Source organism: Paramormyrops kingsleyae, chromosome 11 (assembly GCF_048594095.1).
Source record: "Paramormyrops kingsleyae isolate MSU_618 chromosome 11, PKINGS_0.4, whole genome shotgun sequence".
NCBI classification, from domain to species: Eukaryota; Metazoa; Chordata; class Actinopteri; order Osteoglossiformes; family Mormyridae; genus Paramormyrops; species Paramormyrops kingsleyae.
The window spans coordinates 1587198-1599219 of record NC_132807.1 but is presented as its reverse complement, the minus strand read 5'-3'; the positions used below and the strand labels follow the sequence as shown (position 1 = coordinate 1599219).

General features: G+C 41.1%; 1 protein-coding gene across 1 annotated transcript in view; it reads right to left on the bottom strand.

The window, feature by feature from the left end:
• Positions 1–12022, bottom strand: part of LOC111839477 (uncharacterized) — a 99912-nt gene that overhangs the window by 46449 nt on the left and 41441 nt on the right. The window contains exons 4-6 of the mRNA XM_072717791.1: positions 8026–8089; positions 7616–7844; positions 5685–7413 (exon numbers count right to left, since the gene is read on the bottom strand). Of these exons, the coding sequence (XP_072573892.1) occupies positions 5685–7413; positions 7616–7844; positions 8026–8089 (2022 nt within the window). The remainder of the gene's footprint in view (positions 1–5684; positions 7414–7615; positions 7845–8025; positions 8090–12022) is intronic.

The following is a 12022-nucleotide window of genomic DNA, read 5'->3' as shown; positions in this document are numbered from 1 at the left end:
TAGTAGTCGTGTCGAAGCTGTCTGGACAGACTTCTGCTTACCCCCATCTACATCGGGCTTTCTCCAGCCTCCAGCATTTAATGCCCGTTCCCTTGTAAGATGTGGATTCATAGGGTGTGTGTGTGGTCCGTACTTACCTGGACTGTTTTATTCATCATTCACCGCTCTACGACAGCACTGCTTCAGTACTCTATTACTGAGCTTTTGCAGCTCCGTGTCCACCTGGCCGTCCCTCCACCTGTGGCGCTTCACCTCCACCCGGACATCGCTTTCAAGCCTCGCCACAGATATGTCCACCAAGGGTCCCGGAGGAAATTCAGCTACGACTACACTAACCCGATAAAATCCATCTGGTCATCAACTCGCCGTTATCCTCGCAATACCACCCGGGATGCTACCCACAATGCGTTAGCTCGCCTAACCGGATCGGCTAATCCTACAGTCAAGCAGGCTAACTGCAGCGTCAACTTCAGATTATTAAACATCCGCTCTCTGACTGGTAAGGGGCATCTCGTCCAGGATCTCCTCTCTGAGCGTAAGTTTGATTTTCTATGTTTGACTGAAACGTGGCAACAGCATAATGATTTTGCTTCCCTCAACGACTCCATTGTTTATGTTTGCCAACCTCGTGACTTGAGGCGGGGCGGAGGTCTTGCGATGATTCATCGGAAGCAGTGGAAACTGTCTCCCTGTCACCCTGTCTCCGCCCCACTCTTCTGTTCGTTTGAATACATTGCATTACAGCTCGCGGGATCCACTCCAACTATTATATGCACTGTTTATCGACCACCTAAGCCAAATAAGGATTTTTTAAAATGACATTACTGTTCTTATTACTCATTTTTCGGTACTCTCTCCCAATATTATAATCCTTGGTGACTTCAACATTCATATGGACAATGACAATAACCTCCTCTCCAGAGATTTTACATCTTGTCTGGATAGCTTTGGTCTTCAGCAACATATTGACTTCCCTACTCACTGCAAAGGCCATATCCTAGACCTGGTTTGCTGTTCTGGTGTCACCCCCTCTGACTGCAAAGCCAATCTGTTCCCGCTCTCCATTCATCTGCTTATTACCTTCAATATAAATGTAACATTTTCCAAGATTTCCACTCCACGTAATACTGCATTTAGGAAAATGAGTAATATTAATCCTGACATCTTTTCATCTGCTGTAAATGACCTCCCTTGTACCCATAGCATATCTACCCCTGATGAACTGGTCTCACACTACAATTCCAATCTCCATAACCTACTTAATACATTTGCTCCAGTCAAACTTCGATCAGTCTCATTCACCCGCTCAGCTCCATGGTTCACTCCTACCTTGCGCCATCTTAAAGCTAAAGGATGCCAACTGGAACGCCTCTTCAAGAAAACTGGACTCACCATACACAAAGAACTGTACAATAATCATTTTCTGCTTTATAAGAACTGCATTGCCTCAGCCAAATCCACATACTACTCTGGTTTAATCTCCTCTAGTGAATGTAACCCTAAGTCTCTCTTTTCTCTGTTTATTAATATTACTAGGGCTCCGGACTTTTTTCCCTCCCATATGTATTCGACTGATTTTTGTAATTCCCTCGTCTTTTTTTACATCAAAAATTTCTGATATCCACCAGCAACTTAATTCTAATGGAGCTGTAGCTCCTGAAGCAAACTCCCTGCTCCCTTTTCAGTTCCCCTGTCAGTCATTTGCAAGCTTCACTCTCCCTTGCATAAATGACATATCTGGAATTATTCAAAAATCTAAATCGTCCACCTGTCAGCTCGACCCTCTACCCACTACTCTAGTTAAAACTTGTCTCCCCTCTCTGGCCCCCCTCATTACCACCGTTATCCACTATTCCCTTAAGACTGGAATTGTCCCTCCATCACTCAAAACTGCTTCCGTTACTCCAATTCTTACAAAACCAGGTGCAGATCCCAATAACTTCGATAACCTTCGTCCTATATCAAACCTCCCTTTGTTGTTGCCTCCCAGCTTCACACACACCTCAGTAACCATAATCTGCATCAGCTCCAATAGCTACGACTTGCGTGCCTCCAAGTGGTTGCCTTTATATGTCCCCCAGGTCCTGACAGACCTTGGCAAAACAGCATTTTCTTATTACGCACCATGGTCATGGAACAACCTTCAAAAAATTCTTAAATTGCAAACACTAATATCTTTAAAGGATTTTAAGATCATCATAAATAGTACAGTGACTGAGGAATGTCAATGTTTTGCTTGAGAAGCCACTGTATAAAAACAATTGTTCTTCTGTTTTATGGTTTAATGTTTTATTGTCATGTATATGTTTATGTTTTGTATGGCTGCTACCTTGGCCAGGTCTCTCTTGTAAAAGAGATTTTATATCTCAATGGGACTTCCTGGTAAAATAAAGGTAAATAAAATAAATAAAATAATCTCTATGAACAATTCCAGTCCGGTTTTCACCCCCTCCATAGTACAGAAACAGCATTACTAAAAGTCACCAATGACCTCCTGATGGCAGCTGATTCTGGCCTTCTCACCATTCTCATCCTCCTAGATCTGACCGCAGCCTTTGACACTATTTCTCACAACACTCTTCTGAATAGATTATCATCCATTGGCATCAGTCATACTCCCCTTGCTTGGTTCACCTCATATCTCTCTGGCCACACTCAGTTTATCCAACTCAACTCTTACTCCTATATCTCCTCTAAACCTAGCTGCTCCTTTCCACCATCTTCCCTCTCAGACTGTCTAATGGATATTCTACTCGTTGGTACAACTTCCACTCTAACTAAATCCCACAGTTTCTCCATCAACATTGATAATTCCGCTATACACCCCTCCACCCAGGTTAAGAGTCTAGGCGTCATCCTAGATAGTACTCTTTCATTTCAGTCACACATTAATCACATCACCCGGTACACATACTTCCATCTTCGCAACATAAACCGACTCTGTCCATTCCTCACTCCCCATGCTGCTGCTGCCATCCTTGTTCATAGCCTCATCACATCTAGGATTGATTATTGTAACTCTCTTCTCTTTGGTCTCCCTAACAAGTCCCTCCGTAAACTCCAACTCCTTCAGAACGCTGCAGCTCGGGTAGTAACTTGTACCCCCTCTAGGGAACATATCACCCCAGTCCTTCAACAGCTTCACTGGTTGCCCATAGAAACTAGAATAGTATTCAAAATTCTAGTTCTCACTTTCAAATGCATTTACAAGCTCGCCCCTCCATATCTATCTGGCCTGCTTCACATTGCCACCCCATCCCGATCTCTCAGATCTTCATCTTCCACCCATCTTATTGTTCCCTCTGCCCGCCTCATCACCATAGGACACAGAGCTTTTAGTCACTCTGCTCCCCATCTTTGGAACTCACTTCCGCCGGATATCAGAAATATCGATTCTCTTCACTTGTTTAAGTGAAAACTCAAAATCCATCTGTTTAAGTTGGCTTACTCGCTTTAGACCTATTGTTGTCTGATTATGTAAATAACTCTTTTTAATTATTTGTTTTTATTGTTTGTCTTTTACGGACTATGTAAGGTGACCTTCGGTTTTAGAAAGGCACCCACAAATAAAATGCATTATTATTATTATCCTGCCTACCCTGCTGCCTGCAATGCCTGTACTATCTGTGGCTTTTTTCCATCCTGCTTGCCCTTCTGTCTGTGACACCTCTCCTGCATGCCCTGCTACTGTACCATTGTTCATCCTGCCACCAGAAGCAGCACCAGCACCTGCCTGCCCCCCGCTTTGAGACTCAAATTTTTAAATTCGGATAGTGTGAATTGGGACTTTGCCATCTTGCTCATTTGACTCTCCCTGCCGGCCCCTGGAGGATGGGCTCCCCCTTTGAGTCTGCTTCCTCCCAAGGTTTCTTCCTTCTAGGGAGTTTTTCCTTGCCACTGTTGCCTCTGGCTTGTTCACTGGGGGCTTTGGATCATGGGGATAATGCAAAGCACGTTGAGAAAATGTAATGCTGTGAAAATGCCCTATACAAATAAAATTTTATTGAATTTAATTTAGTTAAACCATTAAAGAAATGGTAAAATATGGATAATTCGCATAAACTCGCAAAAAAATGTTTTGTTGAAATAAACGGTTTGTTTTTTGTACAGAGCAACTGACATTAGGCATACCTGAACAATTTAAGTATTAATATTAGGTAATTTGCTACTGAGATTTGTTGATTTTTCCCAAATAGGTAGTCAAAAATCAACTTTCACCTTTACTGTAGGTAACCCACAATAAACAATCAATTTGTATGATATGTGTCTTTGCTAATTTTTTTAGTTTCGTCATTTTTTCTGATCTCAGTAATGCTTTCCCTGGATTTGATTAAATACTTTTGTTTATTATAAAAATGAATCACAACACAACAAAACTGATTAACTACCCCAGAGGCAAAATCGACAGGTTAGACAATGAAGTCGAATAATTTGTGCCTATTTAAAAATGAGAGAAAACCAACATGTTACATTACAACATGAGTTTGTGATAGTGACCCATATACTGCCATTTGTGTTAATTCTACATTAATTTCAATGTGAAAATATTTATGATTATAAGGTTTAATTTTTATAATTTTAGCACAGGTATCGGAAAAAACCAAAATGATACCCAGTCCTAGTACTATGACGAAAAACATATTGGCTTTGTCCCATTTACACCACTTAAGGGCAAGAACACTGAACACTCATATGTTGACACAAGACACAAAGTGCGCAAGTGCATGTTAAGAGCCCAAGTGTGTAAGAATTTCTTGAAAGCAACGGGACACACTTATTATCTGAAGAGCTGAAGAAGGAACATGCTACATTGTCATTTATGTTGGTTTGGGGCTGTCTGTCACTGTAGCCTAGGCCATGCAAACATTCAGCAATTTTGCGTATTTCAATTCAAACTTCTTTGGACTTGGATTAGTGGCAGACTTCCTTGTGTTCGATAGAAATATTAATCACTGTCACTGATGCGGTGCATTGTGGTTGAAATACTTAGCCAAAGATCATTACCATGCAGTGTTTGCCAATGTGTGAATGAAATGTACTTCAAGCACACTGTACTTGGCTTATTTGAGGAATGGGACATCATTGAATACTTCTGCTATGTACATGAATGCACATGCCACCTATGGTCGTGTGCAAGTGTGGGCTAAGTGTGGTAAAGCTATTCTATTTTCTTCCACTGATGCCAGTAGAGGCCATCAGTAAGCAGCCAGCTACAGCAGTCTTCTGGAAGCTCCCAGTTCTGGGCTCCACTACATGAATACACCTGCTGACAATAACACTCACAAACCATCAGAGGGCCAAATTCCATTAGCGATTCAAAGCCAAGTGAGGGAGGGGGTATAGAGGTCCCTCTCAGTAGATTTTACCCATGGTGGAGCGTCTATGGAGGCAGTCTGATGTGTTCCGAATTAAACTGTGTTTCAGTCCTGATTTGGGCTGCAGTCTGCCAAATGGGTGTCCCTGCTCTGAACAAAGAGCCCTCCCTGTTTCTGTAGCAGGTTAGGAGGCTACCCTACATCACTACCCTCAGCCATTATAAAATCTGTGTTCCAGATTATAAAAAAAAAATCCATCTTGGTTATTAACCCATGAGAAGGAATAAACTGTATATTTTATACATTTCAAACAATGTACATGTAAAACTGCCAAACCAGACATTTTTTTCACATCCTCACATCACTTACAGAGCTGTCCTCGATGTCTTGACCACAGGCAGCAGCCTCCAGTGCTCTTTATCTGATCTGATGAATTTTTTCAGATCAAACACATCCAGTTCCTCATCTGACATCAGCATCATAAAGGCCAGAGCTGAATACTGTGCAGGTGAGAGGTCTTCTGAATTCAGGTATCTTTGCACTTCCTCTACTAGAGAATTATCACCCAGTTCATTCAAACAGTGGAAAAGGTTGATGGTCCTTTCTGGAGATAAATTCTCCTGTATTTTCTCCTTGATGTATTGAGTTGTTTCCTTAATGGCATCTGAGCTGGTTCCTGTCTGTCCCAGTAGCCTTTGTAATAGAGTTTTACTGGAGTCTGTTGAGAGGCCCAGGAGGAAGCGGAGGTAGAGGTCCAAATGTCCATTTTTGCTCTTTAATGCCTCATCCACTGCAGTCTTCAGCAGGTCAGCTGTTGAGTTTGATAGAAACATATATAAAGCAGCAAGATACTCCTGGATGCTCAGATGCACAAAGCAGTACACCTTATCCTGATACAACCCAGATTCGTCTTTAAAGACTTCTGTGCACACTCCAGAGTAAACTGAAGCTTCAGTGACACCAATGTCATTCTCTGTCAGATCTTGCTCATAAAATATGAGAAAGCCTTTCTGAAGGTTATGAAGAGCCAGTTTACCAAGTTTTAAAAGAAATTCCTTGGCAGATTCAGGGCATTTACTAAGCTTGGAATGATGTTTTTTCAGGTACTTGTCATTTTTTAAACTTGTCTGAAATATCAGGAAGTGTGTGTACATTTCAGTCAGAGTCTTTGGAATTTCTCCACCATCAGTCTCACTGAAAAGCATCTCAAGGACAGTAGCTGAAATCCAGCAGAAAACAGGTATGTGGCACATGATGAACAGGCTCCGTGATAATTTCACATGTGTGATAATCCTGCTGGCCAGGCTCTGATCACTAAACCTCCTCCTGAAATACTCCTCCTTCTGGGCATCACTGAATCCTCGTATCTCTGTCACCCGGTGGAAACACTTAGGAGGTATCTGAGTGGCTGCTCCTGGCCGGGAGGTTATCCAGAGGAGAGCAGATGGGAGCAGATTCCCTTTAATGAGGTTAGTCAACAGCACATCCAGTGACATTTTCTTTGTTACATCACACCAGTTCTCACTGTTCTGAAAATCTACAGGAAGGCGACACTCATCTAGACCATCAAAGATGAACACGATTTTGTACCTAAACAGCTCAGATGATTTAAATAATTTCAGATCTGGGACAAAGTGGTGAAGTAGTTCAATCAGACTGTATTCATCCTTAATCAAATTCAGGTCCCTGAAAGGAAGAGCAAATACGAAGTGAACATCCTGGTTTGCTTTTCCTTCTGCCCAGTCTAGGATAAATTTATGCACAGAGACTGTTTTCCCGATACCTGCAACCCCTTTAGTGAGTACAGTTCTGATAGGTGTCTCACGCCCACATAAGGGTTTAAATATATCATTGCACTTGACTGTAGTATCTTCTGTTCGCCTTTTCTTGGATGCTGTTTCAATCTGTCTCACTTCATGTTCATCATTGACTCCAGTTCCACCTTCAGTTATGAAGAGTTCTGTGTAAATCTCATTGAGAAGTGTTGGCTGTCCTTCCTTAGCTTTCCCCTCAAACACACTCTCGAATTTCTTCTTCAGGTTACATTTTATTCTGTGCTGACATTGCATGAGCATTTTCTGACATTGCATGAGCTTCCCTGAAAAGAAATAGGCGGAAAATGCATTAATTCTCATCACGATCCTGACGAATATAAGAGGAAGAATATTAAAATTCTCTCTCTCTCTCTCTCACACACACACACACACTTTTCACTATGATAAATGAAACTTTAAATTTCACATCATACATATTTTTACTGAAACACCACATACATGTACAGACTGGCATAAAGCTCTTACTCTTCTCCAGCATATCAGCAAGATCATCTTGTTTCATGTTCCTCAGAATGTACAGTGTGATCTTCAGAGCTCCCTCTCTACCACAGGTGTTCTGCATATGACCATCACTCTCCAGGTCATTGTCCTCCTCCAGCTGAGGCTCAGAGCATTCTGGGTAATTCTGACCTAGATACCTTGTGATCTCCTTCAGCTCATCCTTCAGGAACTTTACAGCATTTTCCTCTAGTGACTAGAACAAACAGTCACAGTTAATTATTGCTACTTGCACCAAAGCTTCTAATAGTTTCATTAGTGAAAAATACTTTTAAACATCTTTCCTTTTACATAAAGTTTTTAATTGCACAGTTATAGTAAATGGAAGCCAATTCACAGAACTAATATGAAAATATATATCAGCAATAAATGCATACCTTCAATATGGAAGATAAACCCACTTTATCAAGTAGATCTGAACTGCATTCTTCAATTTGGTCTCTGTGAATAATGCAGAAGGAAAGACCTCAATATATCTACACAAATGTAATAGAAAAACTGCAAAAGTCCCCATTTAGAATTATTGCTACAGAGGATGAATAACCTTTTTTATTTTTAATTGAATTGATTTAAAATACCACTTTAGGCTGCATTTACTACAATTAGAATTAGAATTACAAGCCGTTTATTGTCATTATACCATTGTAGGATCACACATGCACATATCACAGGGCCTAAATTCCAGGTGGCCTGAGACAAGGCCGAGCCTGGTACGAGAGGCACCAAAGGGGGGTTACACACACAAACACACACAGATAACAAGGGAGGCCAGCACTCCAACTTTTATTGCCCAAAGATTTAGGGACCTACAGACAAGCAGAGTGGACTTCACGGACAGGGGTCCCTCGACTTGGCACACAACCCCCTCCACATACACTCTGCCTTACATCTCACTCACCCAACAGACGAACACCCTAAAGGAAATTTCATTTAAGTTTGGCTTTTCTTCTGTAGGTGTAGGTGTAGCTGTAGGGTCCGGCATGCTGTAACACCGCGAGATTTCGACGAGAACCACGGCAGTATTGAACATGGCGGCGCGAAGCTGATTACAAACATTTCACTCAACGGTTCTTTCTTCGCCAGCTCATCTAGACAGCTTTAAAGGTAATAAAAACATAGTTTGGTTGTATCGATAAGAACTTTAGCACCCTGGAGCACAGTGAAGACCTGAACAATTTAGAAAAGTTTATTGACGAGTGTTTCGAGCGGATTACAATGGGGAAAACAGACAAGACATCGACTCCCTCCAGCAGTAAAAGCACCTTGTCCGTCAAGAGAAGTCGCCCCGAAGATTCCCCAGAAGCGGCTTCTCCAAGAACCAACGACATGACGGACATTTTGGAGTCGATAGATAAAAAACTATCTAGCTTAGACGCGCGTCTGTCGCTAATGGAAATTCTCCACAAAGAGTTTCAGGCTTTGCGCGAGTCAGTGGAGTTCAGCCAGCATCAGGTGGAAACACTCGCTGCGGAAAATGCGACTCTCAGGGAATCGGTTAAAACCCTCACAGATGGAATGACACATCTTGCAGAAGAAAATAAAAAAATAAAAGAAACTGTCATTGACCTCCAGGCCCGCAGTATGAGAGACAACTTAGTATTTTCAGGTATCCCGGAGAAAGCAGACGAAGACCCAGAAACAACGGTAAAAGAGTTCATTCAAACTCACCTAAAACTTCCGGAGGACACAGTGAAAACCATCAACTTCCATCGCGTACACCGTCTAGGTGGGAGGCGACCCGACGGTCGCAGACCCAGACCAATCGTGGCCAAATTCGAGCACTTTAAACAGAAAGAACTGGTAAAAAGCCGCGGTCGGGAATTGAAAGGAACGGACTTCAGCATCAACGATCAGTTTCCAAAGGAGATCTTGGAGAGAAGAAAGATCCTGTTCCCGATACGAAAAAAGTTCATCGAAGGAGGCTCCCGTGCTGTCATCGCGGTCGACAAGCTGTACGTTGGAGGACGGCTCTATCGCGACCAGAATTCCACTCCCTGGCTGTTCTGAATCTGCAACAGGTGATCTGTATCCACACCAACCTCTTTTCTTTATTCCTTCCTTTTTACTCACTTTCTCATCAGCACAATGGTATTACAGATATGTCTACATAGGATAATTTTTGCCGGTTTAATTAGCGAAAGGTATCGTCGTTATCTCTATGCTTTTTTATTATTTTTGTTTTTTTTTTTCTCTTTTTTTTCTATGTTGATTGTTGTTATTCTGGAATGTTTCTTGGGTACCTGCACTGTTTTAGTTCACGTAAATCTCTTCCCATGTCTTTTCTCTTCTTTTTCTGTTATCTATCTATTATCTCAAATTTTGCCATTTGCTTAATACACAGCATTATTACTGACACAATGTTTACTCAGTACCAATACACACACACAAACATACAACCCAGATATATACATGTCCATCACAGACACATAGGACAGATACAACCATACAGGTCATGCACAATATACACACACACACACACGCACACACCTTTAGCGAATATCAAACAACTTAAGTTAATATAAACATGACCACACTGAAATTTGTCACATGGAATGTACGTGGAATTGGTTCCAGGGAAAAGAGGATAAAAATTGCAAATCGGTTAAGAGATCTGCAGGCAGACATTGTCCTCCTTCAGGAGACTCATATGGCCAAAACATCTGAACATATACATACCTTCCCACAGTACCCTCACATGTACTCAGCCTGCTACAATTCAAAACAAAGAGGCGTAACCCTATTGATTAAAAAAAGTATAAACTTCACTGTTAACAATACTATAACAGATACAGAAGGTAGATTTATTATACTTAATTTAACTATTCAAAATATGGATTTCTGCATTGCTAGTGTTTATGGACCAAATGTTGATGACCCCTCCTTTTTTCATACTTTCTTCACTTCACTTTCTGTTCATTCGGACTCCACACTTATAATAGGAGGAGACTTCAACTTGGTATTGAACCCAGAAATAGACAAGCTCAGCACGGCCATGAGCCAACGGAACTGGCAGTCTGCAGATACTCTTAGACAATACATGAATGATTTTGGTCTTTGCGATGCCTGGCGGTCACATCATCCCACTTCCAGGGATTACACCTTCTTCTCACCAGTACACCACTCACACTCTCGCTTAGATTACTTCCTAATTAGCAGCTCAATGATGAGGAACATCACAGAAACCCAGATACACCCCATCGTTATCAGTGATCACGCACCGGTGTCTCTCTTGCTAGCAAAGGAAAGAGTCACACCACCAAGTAGGAACTGGAGATTCAACACATCCTTACTTAAAGAACAAGAGTTTATTAATTATTTCAAAAATGAGTGGGCAACATATTTGGATAACAATGACCTACCAGAAGTCTCACCATGTATTCTCTGGGAAGCAGGAAAGGCAGTAATGAGAGGAAAAATAATATCTTACTGTACACATAGAAAAAATAAAGAAAAAACATATGTAGCAGAATTAGAACAGAAGATTAAATCGCTAGAAACAGCGTATGCTTCCTCGCCGCAAGAGCATATACTTACCAACCTGAGAAAACTAAAATTAGAATTTAATGATTTAAATGATAAGAAGACACAATTTCTGGTAAACAGATTGCGTTTGGAAAACTTTGAACAAGGCAATAAATCTGGGAAATTCCTTGCTAATCAGTTAAAACTCAATAAAGAAAAAACAACAATCTCTTCTATTAAAGACTCGACCGGGAATGTAACTCATGATCCCGAACAAATTAATAAATCATTTAAAGAATTTTATAAAGCTTTATACTCATCACAGAATAATCCATCTGATGATGACATCAACAATTTTCTTAGCAATATAAATCTGCCAAAACTAAATGATGAACAAATTAGGGTTCTAGACTCTACTCTATCAATATCTGAATTCAATGCAGCCATACAATTTCTGCCAAATAATAAAGCTCCAGGTCCAGATGGTTTCCCAGCAGAATTCTACAAGGTATTTTGGCCAGCGCTAGCACCTGTTTTTATCAGAATGGTTACTCAAATTCAGAACGATCGGTCGCTGTCTTCAAACATGAACTCTGCCAACATCAGCCTGCTTCTAAAGCCTGGTAAAGACCCAACACTAACATCCAGCTACCGTCCAATCTCACTGATAAACGTAGATCTTAAAATAATTTGCAAAGCTCTTGCCAAAAGATTAGAAAAAGTTACGCCATTCCTTATACATCCCGACCAAACAGGTTTTATCAAGGGTAGACACTCAGCCAATAATACACGTAGATTAATAAATGTTATAGACTACTGCTCCATTAACAAATTAGAAACCACAGTTATCTCTCTAGACGCGGAGAAAGCATTTGACAGAGTCAACTGGAAATTTCTATTTGCAGTTCTACA